This window comes from Epinephelus moara, chromosome 2, assembly GCF_006386435.1.
Source record: "Epinephelus moara isolate mb chromosome 2, YSFRI_EMoa_1.0, whole genome shotgun sequence".
Classification (NCBI taxonomy): Eukaryota; Metazoa; Chordata; class Actinopteri; order Perciformes; family Serranidae; genus Epinephelus; species Epinephelus moara.
The window spans coordinates 23,226,366-23,242,264 of NC_065507.1; the positions used below are offsets into that span (position 1 = coordinate 23,226,366).

Here is a 15,899-nt window from a genome sequence, read left to right on the forward strand (position 1 = left end):
ACATTTCAACTGGATTATGCAAACTGCAAATATTCTATTTCCTCACTTGAGGAAATAAAGTGGTGGAGCACTGTTCTGGTGCGCTCGGAAACTGTTACATTACATTTATCATTTTTACAATATACTATTCTTGTTTTTCTTGCTGTCACTGCTGCCATTATTCTTAGGCCAAAGTTATCACCCTTGAGCAGAAGCATGAACCCATCTTTGTGAGAAAGCGTTCAGACTTAATCAGGAGGCAGCTTTTTCAGGAGGTGCACATAGAGAGTCAATGTAAAGATGCAAGAGGGGGCAAACCAACCAAGAGTTCACACACACACACACACACACACACACACACACACATGTGAAATGATGCAAACAAGTGTCTGCGAGTTAGAAATCTGGTAACTTCAGCAAAACCATGTGTGCTTACTCTGGGCTGTATCAGTGAGAGACAACAACACAGTCGGCATGTTGACACAAGGATAGTAGAGTTTAAGCACAAACTAGCAGCCACTTTATTTTCCTTCACCTTGCAGGTAAGATTCATACAAATGCCAGAAACAACATGAGTTATCTTTTCATTCACTGACATTTTTCCACACCTAGTAAAGACAAAACTTAATGACCCATCAGTAAATATCCAAGGAGCTTCCAAAAATTGACCTTAATTAACAACAACAAAAAAAATTGCCCTCCCTTTTTGTTTATGTGAATAATATAATTTTGTTTATCATCTACATTTACACATTATCAGCAGACACAGTTTCAGTCCACACAAGAAATAAATCCAGCGTTAGTATTATACTCTCTTTTTAAATATGTTTTAGTCTTAACCTTCTCCTAATATAGCTTAGCTGTTTAATGCTCCTCTGAAATTTGATCAGGAGTTACGGAAGAACTGACCATTAACTACTCCTTAGTTCCTCATTAGTTTCTTGGTAACTACTCTAATTTTGTGTATCTTATTGTAAAGTGCTACCAAAAGTTCTCCTTTCAAACTGAAAGACAGATGCACTTTAATAAAGCGCTTCTACTTCTTCCCAGGACTCTAAGGCAGGATTCACTGTTGTTCAACACAGACTTGTAGCTGCGTTTAAAATGATGCTTGCAGTGTCTTTTGAGGCACTACTTTGTGAAAAGATAAAACTTATAGATGTATTATGACACAGGCCAAGGGGCCCTGTAAATGTAAAGGGACACAAAATAACTACAAAGAGACATAAAATTACTTAAAAGAGATGACAGAGACAGAAAAGGACCACAAAGATTCGGCCATGTTGTCTCTTTTAAATCTTGGTGTTCTGCCTTTTTGTAGTAGGGGTTTGGGGCCTTCAATATGTCTGTCCAGGGGCCTGTTGTCTGCATGCACATGTAGAACCACAAATAAAAACTTAACAAAATCAATATTGTGTCTTTTTTTGGGAGGGCACATTCAGCATTCCAGGTGTTTTGAGATGAGCCAGGTTGGGAACGCTTGCTGTTGTGCTCCTTTACACAATGTGTGACACTGGGCTATCCAAATAATCTTCATCCCTTGTCTTGTAGCTACATGCACATGTAGCCATAACATTTTAACTAGGTTCATTAACAACCCAAAGTTCTGACTTCAGGTAGTTCACTGCTGGAAGGATGGTCTTTTCATATAGGCTTTTGGAATTGGGGGTATGACCAGAGAAAACAGAGGAAAATGAATGCAGCATTTGCTTTTGCTCAAGAGGCAGAAACACCTGAGACACCTTATCTATCCATTGCAACAGCCCTAGAGACATGAGCAAGATGATCTGGACGCTGGTAAGATGGAGGGATGTTTACCACAGCTCATTTACACATACCACCCACATTATGATACAAAGCTGGTTAAAAATCAGTGAAATGTCCCTTTAAAGTAAATCCATTCTAACTAAACCCAGCAAATGTGAAGACAAAGTAACATGCTGAGCAGTTAATACTTCAGCCTTCTGATAACCAAGGAATATCTTTTCAAAATAAAACCCTCTTGTTGTTATAGGAAGTGAACTAAATTAAGGATTTTGTACTAAAAACACAAACTTTAGAGATCTCCAGTTGGTTTGTCTTATTCAGACTGCTAAATAAATCCAGCAGCCCAGGAGGTGGGGCGGCTCGTCCACTAGTCGTAAGATTGGTTGTATCGAAGTAGCCTCGGGCAGTACTGAACCCTAAATTGCACCCTGTTACCTGTGGTGATGTGTCATGTTCAGGTACTCCTCTTTGTGCTCTCTAGATGAGGTCCTCTACCTTCCAGTCTCTTACTGTTACTTTTTTATCGTGTTCAGTGGCTCTGTTTTGGCCACATGCTGCATGATGCTACCATTTTAGCAACACTTGCATGGAAGTCGTGTTTCTTGATAGCTTTGATGGCAATAGATTACCCTGTTGCAATGCAAGAAACATCCTCACATCATGCAATACTTGTTACTCACATATTGGAAGGCTGTGAAGATAGGTGTGGGGGAAAATGTGTTTAATCACCCACAAGGTAATTTTAATGATAAAACTCAGTGAGACGAGGCTTGTGAAGAAATATTGGTAAGATTTTGTTAAAACCTGGCTCTTAGGCTGCAACAATGACAGGAGACGAGACAAGTTAAAAGCTTATTTATTTACAAAATAATGATAAATAACTTAATAAATGTGAATGTGAAAGCTGCGTGTATGGGTGTGTGTCTGTGCTGTGAGGGAAGAAGGGCTTTCTGTTGGAAGGTGATGAGCTTTTATAAACTCAGCTTATTTAAAATATGGTTTAAATAACAAATGAGGGAACTTTTGGAGCAATGGTTCTTTTTTTGAGCCTGCAGCAGTGAACTGTAGGCTAGTACTGATGATAGTGCCAGTGCCATGAACCCGACTTAGTGATGGGAATACCGAGCTGGTTCTTTTGGCTCGGCTCACTAAAAACAGCCGGCTTTTTCGGTTCCCAAGTGGCTCCTCAGATTTTTGTTGTTAAAATTAATTTATTACCAACAATAATATAAAATTATGTGTAAAATAAATTACTAACGTAAACATTGTATCAAATGTTTAGCCTACTATTTCTATGGCATTATATACTCTACAGAGTGCTACAAAAAATAAATTATTTTAAACTTTTAGCTTTTTACTATTAAACACTTAACTATCTTAAACTTGTAACTATTTACAGTGAAACAACATAGAGAAGTTTACAGAATCACACAACAGAATATAACTAAAACTGCAGCAGCAGTTGCAGTAGACACACTGGCACCTTCATTAATAGCAGGTTTGCTTGCTTCCAATTGCACTGATGGATGAACAGTTCTCATGTGCCTGTGCAGGTTGTTTGGATATGAGATTTTTGTCTTGCAGACTCTACACTCTGCCCTTGTATTGTCAGTGTAATTGAAATGATTCCAAATTTTACTGCTTTTCCTGCTGTATTCATTTTCTCAACTTTTTTACCTTTCCAGCTTGTTGTCTGTCTCTGTAGCGCCTGCTCTCTTTCTCTCTCTGTCTCCCTCGCTCCTGTTCATGTGCTCACTGTGCTGTGTGTGCCTGTAACCCTCGCCCCTCCCTCATCTGCTCACCATGGACACACAGAGGACACGTATTGACCAATCACAAGCAGCTTGAACAGAAAAAAAATAAAACCAAAGGGAGCCGGCTCNCACTGTGCTGTGTGTGCCTGTAACCCTCGCCCCTCCCTCATCTGCTCACCACGGACACACAGAGGACACCACACGTATTGACCAATCACAAGCAGCTTGAACAGAAAAAAAATAAAACCAAAGGGAGCCGGCTCCCGTCGTTCACTTCAAAGAGCCGGCTCTATGTGCCGTTTCGTTCGTGACCGACACATCACTAGAACCCGTCCCTGCATACAGGCTGCCGCTGGAAGCTGTTTTCCTGAGTAATTTTTTTCAGACTTCGGTTTAAACAGATTTGGGAAATGGCAGGTAAGAGTTCACAGTCTAAAAGCCCTTCATGGTAAGAAACGACAATGTGAGTTTATGATTAGTTCATGCTTAATGGATCATCATTTAATAGGCTAATTAACCCACACATGCATCATTCGTAGGCTATGCATTGCTTCAACATGTGTTTACAGTGGGTACTGGTTAAAATGGACACCTCACTCTCACGGAGTGGGATTCACGCATTGTGTGAAATGTAAGTCACGACTGTAGCCACTAGGTGGAAGCAGAGTACTCACATGCAGCTCAAAAGATTTTGGGACAATTCCACGTTTGACCACAATGTGGCTGCAATGGAGAGTGGCGCTGTTTATACTGCAGGTAGTGTACTACTGTATTGTAGGAGCATGAGCGCAAATGACATCACCAAAAGACCAAAAACTACAAGGTAAAACCATAAACCTTGTCTCACCTGTACATATGTGTGTTGTGTTCGTGATCTGTGATAACAGGCATCACTTGTCATTCATGTAGGCTACAGTAACTTATCTGGAAACGGCTCCATTTTCTGGTTGAGAAAAGCCGTTCAAACTCAAACTTTAATAGCCTACATTGGCGATGCACAGTAATTATTCGTCTAGGATGATGCTGTGTTGCATGAACCATTACACACAGGTGACCGATATGTTTGTCATTTTAAACGCATTTTTAACAGATAAGATTGTCATTAAACACATTTTTTTTACAGTGGCGGCCGCGCTCCATCTTGTTTAAAATCAACAATCTGTTATTAATGACAGACTAATCAGTGCAACAGACACATAATATAATATTCTTACACATTTAACAAAAACGTACTGACATTTTTAATGACTAAAAGCAGGAATTAACCTACATAGGGCCTACTGTAATTGGATCAGAATATTTCCACCGATTCAGAGTTTAAAAATAAATAAAAAAATAACTAGGCCTATAGCTCTGATTTGTGTAGAAATTGATAATCACAATGACATCATTAACACTAGAACAGCCAGGACGGTCTGACAGACCATTTGGGTTTTTATAATGAAAATAACTCTGTTTAGATAAAACCTACAAGCTTCTCTTCCCATGACTTTTTCTAAAAATGTGTCTTGTATGTTTTCTGAAGCCTATAAGTTACAAAAATGAAACACACTAGACTTCTGAGCATTTATACCTCCGACCGCAGCAGCGGTCACACAGACCTGCTGAAAATTATACATTTTGATAGGCTACATACAGGTAGGCTATACATATTGCAAAGTACACCAAAGCATACATTTTTGTTTCAAAATATTTATTTGAAAACAAAACCATTCATACGGTCAATAAAAAAACATTTTGTTAATAATAAAAAACGAATGTAATCTCAACAGTGACTGCAGCGGGACTGCGGCTGAACCAAGCAGTATCAAAAAAAAAAAGTTTCCATTAATTATTTCAGTGTTTATTTCTTTTATTCTTAAGTTGTTGTTTTTTATTAAAATGCGTAATATAGCCAACAATATTATAGACCAAAAGTTAATCTAATTTATTATTGTAGAATGTATTTAGCAAATCACCACTTTCAACTGGAGACATGGCGCAGCAGCAGCAGCGCAGCAAAAAAAAAAAAAAAAGGCATTATAAAAAGCCGACAAATAGTGTTAATTAATTGACATGAGACATTGGAGAGGTTGTCAGTCCTATTCTATAGTCTGTAATATATTTTTTATTTTATCATAACTTCTCGGAAATTACTCAAAAATACATTTTTATTTTATCATAACTTCTCGGAAATTACTCAAAAATACATTTTTTGTGTGCTTCTGAGCACACGGGCAGCATAAACAATGAAGTTACATATGATGGTCTGGCAGACCGTTGCGGCGTTTGGAGGGGTGCTGTAATCCTAGTTATATAGCGTTCCTTGGTGAGACAGTCAGGTTTCTTTGCCTTCTGTAAATTGTCAGACTAAAGGCGAGCCCTGCCCCCTTCTTTCACAGCAGTTCAGCTTTCTGAATGGGTTGCAAAGAGCCCATTTCGGTTGACCGCGCTGATGACGTGTGAATGTGCTGAAAAAATGTAACGCGTGAAGTGCGCTACACAAACAGTATGGACAGAGGAATAACTGGGAGGCAAAAATGTAATTTGTGAGATTGTTTACAATTGTGTAATTAGTTTATAAAAGCTTGTTTTGATTTTTTCTAAACTTAAGCTTCTAACTAAGCTGACATAGCAATATTGAAAAATGCTGCACTAAACATGCCTTTCGGAGCGCTGCCAAAGTGTCTTGAATTAATAACATGACAAAATGCGCAAAAACTGCTGCCAACAGAATGCTGAAGACTAAACTCAAATGAGAGAACCCTTTCATTAAAATATGAATTTCTACACAAATTAGTGCTATAGGCTAGTTATTTTATTATTATTTTTAACTCTGAATCGGTGGAAATATTCTGATCCAAATACTACAACAGCATACAGTATTAGGGCCACACGAAGAGAAAAAAAAATGAGAGGAGGAAAAAAAATTAAGTTCCTATTTCAAGAATAAACTCAAAATTTCATGATTAAACTCGAAATGTTGAGAATAAAGTCGTATCTTAATGACAAACGTAATAAACCACAACTTCCCACAAGTATAATAATACAGTGAATAATGGTTGTTGTTTGTTTGCCTATACACATAATAATGACCGTGGATGCCAAATCCAGGCGAGCAGGGCTGCACTCTCCGCTCCGATATCACCCAACGGAGCGGTGCCCTATACGGTGCAGTATTTCAGTAATAACTCAATAACAAAATAATAAAAATAATAAAATCATTCATGCAACATCAGTAATAATAAGTCTTTGTTATCGATGCCTATCGACAGTATCAGTCATCAGGACGGTAGTGGTCCGCCTGTTATCTGTTGAGTTTCTATGTAAAATAATTTAATAATAGCCTATTGGACATTACAGAATAAATGCTGTTTTGATTTTCACAAGCTACTGTCAATTAAATAGGTTATCATCTATCATACAGACCATTGTTACAACAGAAACTGATTCAGATCAGATCTATCAGGATGTAAATGTTTCTGTGACTTCCTAATACTGTATTGTGCTTTGAAAGCTGCTGGAAACTGTCCGACTTGACTGCAGTTTTTTTTTTTTATCGCTGCTCCCTGCTACTGCCATATGGTTATGGCGGCGTCCTCCTGCTCACACATGCCACCTGGTGGTTGTTTGGGTACATTGCAGCTTCTCCTGAATAACACAATTACTCCTCCACTGCAAGACACGTGATCCCCGCGGGACTGACGTGAGAGTCATGTGTGAATCCCACCAAATTAAACCAGGACCCAAAAAAAACAAAACAAAACAAAAAAATAACCACAGTTAATACAACATCCTGTAATAAATCCTACCTGCATGAACGGTGTAATATTTTTGTTAAAACTGTTTTTAAAGGTGTTGATCCAACTTGATAATTTTGAAGGATGTAGGATGCAGTTTGTGGTGCGTTGAACTGTATTGCCTTGTACTTGCAGATGTCTGTATTATTTTGTCCAGCCAGTTTATATCAATGTTGCTTCATATTCCCTCTTCCAGATGAGCTCGCCAGAGTGAGGAGAAAATTTGTGGACAAAGTGTCCAAAGTACTGATTAAGCAGCTCCTGGACGACCTTTTAGACGATGGCGTCTTGAATGATGGCCAGAAAGACTCAATAGTTGAGGAGTACAGCACCACAGCAGACAAGGCACGCGTTCTCATCGACACAGTGAAGAAGAAAGGAGACGAAGCCAGCAGGAAGCTGATTGCTCACATTCACAGCAGAGATTCAACACTGTACTCTGAGCTGGGCCTGTCCTGTGTTCAACCTGCTCAGCCCGGTGAGCTGAAATATTTCAACCTATTTTGATTCAGACTTGTATTATACTTTAACACAGTCACAATCACAAAAGAAGTACATTGTTTTGAACAGAAATGTTTTGCTATCCCCAGCTGCAGTGCGACTGAGTGAGCAGGAATGGTCGATCACCCTCAACCCTGCCACTGAGTCATTCTGGATGGACAAAGTGAAAGATAACAATGTCAGTCATTCAAAAAACTCACATCAAATATCTCACACGGCCTCAAAGGAATACTTAACCCACAAAATGACCATTTGTATATTAATTAATCCTGTTACCTTGACTTTGTGAAGAAAACTTAGTTTTCCTAGCATGCCTTCACCGAAAACAGCCAGCATATTTATGAACTGATTGGGCACCACGTTTAACAGCATCAAAACTATTAAAAATACATTTGGTTACAAATTCTCACACAACTCACGCTGAGTAATCCAAGTCTTTTTTATCTAGTCATATGCTCAATACTTCCCAAATATGTGCATATTTATAATAATTATAATAATAAGTCACCCAAGGACACTTTACACAACCAGATAAATGGATGCTTTGATATAGTTGATAAAGTGGTCCCCAGTCAATAAATAAATCAATATGTTTGCTGTTTTCCGTGAAGGTATGTGAAGAAAAAAAGTTTTCTTTGCAAATTCAACAGTAACATGGCACAACTAATTTACAAATGGTCATTTTGTGGGTGAAGTATTCCTTTAAATGATGGATTTAACCTCTCTTGGATAGACAAGTGGAGAAACATTAAAGTCTACAATATATTGTCAGACACATGGTGTGTTTTTGTAATACTTGCTTCTTTAAATTTGTTTCTCAGGTTTACCCTGTGGACAAAAAATCCATTAAGAACCGTGTGGCCCTGCTGATCACTAATATAAAGTTTACTGATGAGAAGTTGAACAGAAATGGAGCTGACAAGGACGAGGAGAACATGGAGAAACTGCTCACGGCTTTGAAATATGAGGTGGTGAAATACACAAACCTCACAGGAAAGGTACTGCATAATATATATATATATATATATAGCCTATTTTTTTTTTGCCTGGTTGATTTTGTGGTATAGTAACAGATGTCTGACTTTTTGTGTTCTCACAGGCGATTGATGATGCTATACTTAAGTTCTCTAAACATCCGAAACTCAAAGAGACAGATAGTGTGATAGTGGTCATCATGTCTCATGGGAAACTGGGAAAAGTCCTCGGTGTCGACTGGAAAAAGGGTGATGAGAAACCAGATGAGTTCCTCATCGACAACATTTACAAACACTTGGGATCAGAGAAATGTCCAGCGCTGCTGGACAAACCCAAGATCATCATCATCCAGGCGTGCAGAGGAGGTGACCCCAAACTATTACAAACATCTATAGAAATTATTTTAGGAGTCTGCTGAAGTCTTGTTTGTCTTTAAGTGAGCAAGGTCTCGTACACTGTTTTAAAGTATGCTTCATGTGTTTCAGAGGAGGAAGGATCAGCATTTGTTAGAGATGTGGTCAGTGATGATGCGTCACAGTCAAATCTGCCCCCGCCTGCTGATGAAGACAACTTAGAGGCTGATACGGTGAAATGTGTTCACAAAGAAAAAGACTTCACTGCTCTTCTTTCCTGCACTCCTGGTCAGTTAACTCAAATATTGTGATATCTTATTCTGCACCTCACAACACAATGAAGATTAATAATCTCCATGAAAAACAGCAAAGGATGTTTATGTAACAACAAATATATTTTCTGTTCGGGTATGTTTTTCCCTCCAGATACTGTCTCATATAGACAAAGAGATCTGGGGTCTTTTCTCATCCAGTATATTGTTGAGGTATTTAACACCTTCGCGCATAAGGATGACATTGAGGAACTCTTCAGAAGAGTAAGTGAAAAGTATTACCAGTTTTGAGTAGTGATGATGATGCTCTTGTTTCATTAAGCCCAGTTCAGACCAAAGATTCACGACAAGACAAAACTGTTTTCGTACATTGCAAAGGAAAGTTGCAGCGATGTGAACTGGCTGGTCTCAGGCCCCGTTTATACGACAACGATTTCAACTGAAAACAGTGAACTTTAGTTGCATTTTGGCCGATCGTTTACACGACAGCTGCATTTTGAGTGTCTGAAAATACAACGTTTTGAAAACAGGTTCCAGAGTGCAATTTTTTGGAAACGGCAGCGTCTCCGTTGTCATGTAAACTTGCAATATGCAGTTCCTCTGAAAACGGAGACTTTTCGCACATGCACATTACGGTTCCAGTCACTAGGCATGCACAAGAAAGTCAACTTTCACAACAACAATGCCGAGCTCTGTTTGTGCTGCTCACCCTTTTGATTTGAAGTGAAGTGTAGATCTGTTACTGTAGCAACTCCACCTCGTTGTCCATCCAGAAAAAGTTATCTGTGCATGCTTTCGCCATTGTGTCTTCTTTGTTGTGGTTTGTAATCACCGTGTTGTAGAAGAAGGCGCTTCAGCGCAGGCGCATGGCGTCATGCTGTGGTGTTGCTTTGCAAATTTACACTGCCACCCATCGGCCTGGCGTGCATACTACAGCATTTCCAAGAGATTTTGCGGCTCCGTGTGAACAGGGATCATTTCAATAACGTCCTCATATAAACGCAGAAGTTTTTTAAAACGCAAAGGACAGACTTTTCCGTTTTTAGAGAAACCATTGTCGTCTAAACAGGGCCTCAGTTTGACTCCGACTTGGCAGACGGCGTGCTCGCTTACTGTGGCAGCAGCTCTCCATCCCTGCTGATCCTGAGTCTCTCTCATTTACATCCCTGGGGCTGTTAGCATAGCTGTCGGTCTGCATCCTCACAGTGTGCCAGTGTTGGACAGTGGGTTGCTGCTGCTCCCTGTATTTGCACATGTCACATACATACATACTTTTTGACTAAATAATCAGAGCTGGTTATTTAGGTCATTGTGGCGTATTAAGGCCACAATGAGTGCAGTCTAGCTGAATCTCAGGTCGGTAATGTTTTCCTGTTCCATTACTAAAAATGCAACTGTAGCAAATACCTCAAAAGCCAGAAGTTGAATGGAAGCACATGCAGTTATTGCTGTGGAGACAGTACACCGTCTCGTCTGGTGGAGTTGGTCTAAACTGGCATTGCAGACCGCTGCAAGTAGCTGCAAGGTTGTAACTCGTCTTGTTGCAAGTCTTTGGTCTGAACTGGGTCTAAGTCTTAGCCTTGCTTAATTTCACATACCGTTTGTTTCATCCACACAGGTCATGCAACGCTTTGAAAAGTTCTCCCCTCGAACTAAAAGACAGATGCCGACCAAAGACAGATGCACTCTGATAAAGCGCTTCTACTTCTTCCCACTTGACAATAAGGTACACAAAATTAGTGTAGTTACTGAGGCACTAATGAGGAACTAATGATGAACTAATGAGGAATGATTGAGGAACTAATGGGTAGGTACTGAGGAACTAATGAGGAACGATTAAGGAACTAATGCGAACGATTGAGGCACTAATGAGGAACTAATGAGTAGTTACTGAGGAACTAATGAGGAATGCATGAGTAGTTACTGTGGAACTAAGCTACATAAAATTAGAGTAGTTACTGAGGAACTAAGCTACATAAAATTAGAGTAGTTACTGTGGAACTAAGCTACATAAAATTAGAGTAGTTACTGAGGAACTAAGCTACATAAAATTAGAGTAGTTACTTTGGAACTAAGCTACATAAAATTAGAGTAGTTACTGAGGAACTAATGAGGAACGAATGATGAACTAACTATTAGTTAATGGTCAGTTCTTCATTAACTCATGATCAAATTTCATAGAGGAGTTAATCACGACTTAATGATTAGTGAACTAGTTCTGATCAGCCACTGCTGTATGTGCCCTCCACCCAGCCTCCGCTGTCTGTGCCCTCCACCCTGCCACTGCTGTATGTGCCCTCCACCCAGCCTCCGCTGTCTGTGCCCTCCACCCTGCCACTGCTGTCTGTGCCCTCCACCCTGCCACTGCTGTCTGTGCCCTCCACCCAGCCTCCGCTGTCTGTGCCCTCCACCCAGCCACCACTCTCTGTGCCCTCCACCCAGCCACCACTCTCTGTGCCCTCCACCCAGCCACCACTCTCTGTGCCCTCCACCCAGCCACCACTCAACCTGTTCTCATACACAACAGAAATCCAAATTCTTGAAGATGGACCACTCACTCCTTCATCTGCCCAGGATCTAGACATTATTGTTGATGAACAAGAGGAGCCAGTTTCACAAAGTCTGTCACATGTATCACAACATCAACTGGGAGAACCTGTGGATGAGTATGTTTCTTCTCATTAACCCTGCCTTTATATTGTTTTGTTTGTCTGAGTGTACATTTCTCTTAATCTATATCACACAAAGGACTCACTGTAACCCAAAGTAAATATATATAGCCAGTGTGATGTTTATGTCCTGTTGCATTTAATCATGTGAGCCCAAAAATTAGAACTGTTATAAAATGTGGTACATTTGGCATATGATTAAATGCATTAACTTTTTTGGTTGCAGGACTGATCTTCAGAACATACAGAAAAAACTGGTCAGCAAAGTTGATGAAAGCTTCTGTCCAACCAGCAACCAAATAAATGTATGCAGGAATAATGTCTTGCTGTGTAGCCTGCGAGCATTCAAACGTAGGAACTTCAACCCTGAAGCAAAATTGAACGTTGTGTTTGTGGATGAAGATGGCAATGGTGAAGGGGCAGTTGACGAAGGTGGGCCAACAAGAGAGTACCTAAGGCTGCTGATGAGGGCCATCCACCAGTCAAACATCTTTGAGGGCCACGAGAAAGATCGGCAGTTAAAACATCTTTGAGGGCCACGAGAAAGATCGGCAGTTATCTCTTGATACTCAAGGTAAGTAAGCCCACATTCTCATGACTGTCCTTTGGGTCCTTGCAAGTTTATACATGGAAACTAATTTTTAAGAAATGCTATCCCTGAACTCTTTCTCCTGCCTGATTTGCCAGGTATTATCTTGTGTTATCATTGTCTGGGTATCACCTTACTTGTATCTGTTATTTTTGTTTAATAATTATTTTTGCCTTGAAGTGTGGATTCTTCATTGATTCATGTTTTAAATTGACTGAAACACCTTTTACATGTTTTGAAATGTGCTATAACAATTTATTATCATCAGCCATTACATTTTTAAGAACAGAACAACAATTTACAGCTTTTTCTTTCATTTTAGCTTTACAGACTAATCTATACACATGGGTGGCAAAAATGATAGCTGTGTGTGTCGTTCATGGAGGAGTTGGACCACATTTCTTCTCTGAAAGGCTTTTCCAGCAGATCTGTGGGATACCAACATCCCTCGCCAATGTAGATGAAGTTTGTGACCATACCTTCAGGCAACAGTTAATCAAAGTAAGCAGGAGCTTATTATACATTGAATTTACAGTCTGATGTGACACAGCCCTCAAGTTGCTTTCTATTAAATTTCTAATGAGAAATAAACTCTTTTTAGATACAGGAAGCGACAACGGTCCAAGAGGCAAACAGTGCCATTGCAGAGGCAGCAGACAGTCTCAGCATTATAGGTGCCTTGAGACATGTCTCCAACCTGAAAGAGAAGGACTCCCTTGTCCAGTCTGCTGCAGACTTTTTTGTCGATGGAAGGATGCAGACTGCCCTGGACCAGTAAGCATTGTCCTATCCTTTCTTTGGTCAGATTAATGAGATTGTGATTAGCCCGGGAAAAGTCACAGATGATGTAACATGTTTTACAGGTTTGTCGAGGGGTTTAGAACCCTAGGATTACTGGAGGAGCTTAGAGAGAATCCAGCAGTGTTCCGCAGCATGTTCGTCAGTGAGGAGAGGCCACTGCAGGCGAAGGACCTCTTCTCTCTATTTGGAGTTGACTACTCTGTGCAGGGCAGCAACAAAAGAGCCAAAGAAAACAGCACAATATGCTATTGGCGTGACTGGCTCATTGATATCGAAGGTATACTATTTATGGCATTAGTTATAACTTCACTTTCACTTTCAGTTTATATCTTTTATTTATGAATGGCACTGCACATCAGTCCAGGTATTACCTCTCTACTACCATATGTAAATTTGTAGAAGATGGATGTAAAGTGCTTTTTCTTCTGTTAAAGTTGATGGAGACATCCAACTGGTAAAAGCAGCTGACATTGCACCAAATTACATGTTCACAATATTGCACTGGAAAGATGAAAATGTCTTCAACCCTTGGGAGTCTAGTCTCTTCAAAAACCAATCCATATGGAGCACTACCGTCAACTTCCATCAAAAGTGCAATATGGAAACTCCATGCTAGTTTTTGTTGGATGTTGATAGACCAAGTAAAAACGGAGATATGATCATATAAAGTTGAAGTGTTTTGTGTTTTTGAGTGTTTTGGGGTCTAGTATGTTAATATAGTATGTCAGTAATTGTCTTCATGTCAGTGTTTGATATCTTTTTTTTTTCAGCACAACCTCAGCTATGTGATCAAACATGTTTTTTTAATGTGGTGTATAAAGGCAAAATCAAAAATAATTTAAAACGGCCAAAATAGCCCAAGACTCACAAGGGTTAACCCTCAGGGACTGTTTTTTCAGCTGCATCAAGGAGTGAAAGGCATTACATACTGTTAGCTGTTTAGATAGACTGAAACAAGTACTAACAAGAACTACTTAAATTTGTTTTATTTTTTCAAATACTTGTGAAACATTTTCCAGATTGTACTCTTCACGTTTATACTGCTGTTTTTGTCATTCATACCTATACAAGGTTAGGTTATGTATATACCATACATTTTTCACCACTTTCTGTCTTACAGAAGGAGAATGCAGTCCAATCACACTTGAGAAGGTACTGGAGTTTACCTCTGGAGCCTCAACAGTGCCTCCACTCGGATTTCCACACCGTCCACAAATTCACTTCATCCACGAAGCCAACAGAGTGTTTCCAGAGGCCAACACCTGCCTCATAATCCTCCGCTTGCCCATACATAGTGATTATGAGGACTTCAGGAAATACATGGAGGAGGGCATTCTGCAGGCCCCTACTTTTGGTGTTGCGTGAACAGTCTCTGAAAGCAATAGTTCACCTACAACATGTGTCTATGCATTTATGTTGTTCTTGCTACTGTTCCACTGTCACATGTGACACAAAGAACTTAATACTGGAATACTGTTCCACCAAATAAACTGTTGCTGTGCAGAGTTTTGCAATGTTTGTCAAAGTTTTAACTATGATTTCAAACAGGCATTTTATAATGTTTACAAAATTTACCATGTTTACATTCGGTACAACTCGTTGAGAGTTAAATTAAGTGTAGAACTGAACCGAAATAAATGGATTGTTTCAACCTAAACCAGGGGTGTCAAAGTCATTTTCACTGAAGGCCAATCAGTATTATGGTTGCCCTCAAAGGGCCAGTTGTAACTGTAAGATGGTATAAATGTAACTACTCCTTAACATATTTTAAATAACTGTCTCTGTATTTGATTATTTATTCAATATATGATTTACAAAAATAGTATATGTATTTGCATAGATGTAAAAATATATGTAAGTGCATTGCTTTTTGACTCACAGGCCAAGTTGACTGGTAGATGAAAAAAATCCACTGGCCAAGCATATTTTTTATCGGCCAGATGCATATTGGGTGAATTTAGTATTAAAGCAGTTCGAAAAAATGAAAATATGTTCTGCTGCCTTTTCATCTTTACTAGTTAACAGTTAGTTAGCTTCAGACTGAGAAAAAATAATACAATTCACTGTGCAGCTCAGAGGCTACCAGTAGTACCGGCAATGTTTAAGGTGGAATGTTAACACACCTTAAATGTCAATATGACAACTTTCACCATTCCGCTTGTTTTTATCATCTCCCTTGCATGACAAACACTTTACGGATGATTAGATTTTTAAGCGCTTAAAAAAAATGTAAATACATTTCAACTGGATTATGCAAACTGCAAATATTCTATTTCCTCACTTGAGGAAATAAAGTGGTGGAGCACTGTTCTGGTGCGCTCGGAAACTGTTACATTACATTTATCATTTTTACAATATACTATTCTTGTTTTTCTTGCTGTCACTGCTGCCATTATTCTTAGGCCAAAGTTATCACCCTTGAGCAGAAGCATGAACCCATCTTTGTGAGAAAGCGTTCAG

At 39.4% G+C, this 15,899-nt stretch overlaps 1 protein-coding gene across 3 annotated transcripts; it reads left to right on the forward strand.

Moving 5' to 3' along the window:
- The first annotated feature begins 3,757 nt into the window (after window positions 1-3,757).
- LOC126398392 (uncharacterized) lies at window positions 3,758-15,331 on the forward strand. Of its 3 annotated transcripts, none has more exons than XM_050057710.1 (15): window positions 3,758-3,917; window positions 7,476-7,757; window positions 7,870-7,958; window positions 8,602-8,778; window positions 8,880-9,120; window positions 9,241-9,396; window positions 9,535-9,644; window positions 10,999-11,106; window positions 11,688-12,046; window positions 12,276-12,533; window positions 12,571-12,623; window positions 12,961-13,139; window positions 13,240-13,412; window positions 13,502-13,716; window positions 14,560-15,331. In XM_050057710.1, the coding sequence occupies exons 1-15, from the start codon at window positions 3,911-3,913 to the stop codon at window positions 14,802-14,804; spliced, it is 2,652 nt and encodes an 883-aa protein (XP_049913667.1). In that variant the 5' UTR covers window positions 3,758-3,910; the 3' UTR covers window positions 14,805-15,331. The 3 variants fall into 3 exon arrangements, with proteins under 3 accessions (XP_049913667.1, XP_049913676.1, XP_049913659.1); XM_050057719.1 differs by having other exon boundaries at window positions 11,769-12,046; XM_050057702.1 differs by having other exon boundaries at window positions 11,634-12,046; window positions 14,560-15,330.
- The last annotated feature ends 568 nt before the right edge of the window (window positions 15,332-15,899 follow it).

What these genes read in the sequence shown, in the direction of transcription:
- LOC126398392 (XM_050057702.1), top strand. An exon ending in ATGAGGGCCATCCACCAGTC is followed by an intron (nt 12,534 to 12,570) that starts AAACATCTTTGA and finishes GATCGGCAGTTA; the next exon opens with AAACATCTTTGAGGGCCACG. An exon ending in GTTATCTCTTGATACTCAAG is followed by an intron (nt 12,624 to 12,960) that starts GTAAGTAAGCCC and finishes CTTTCATTTTAG; the next exon opens with CTTTACAGACTAATCTATAC.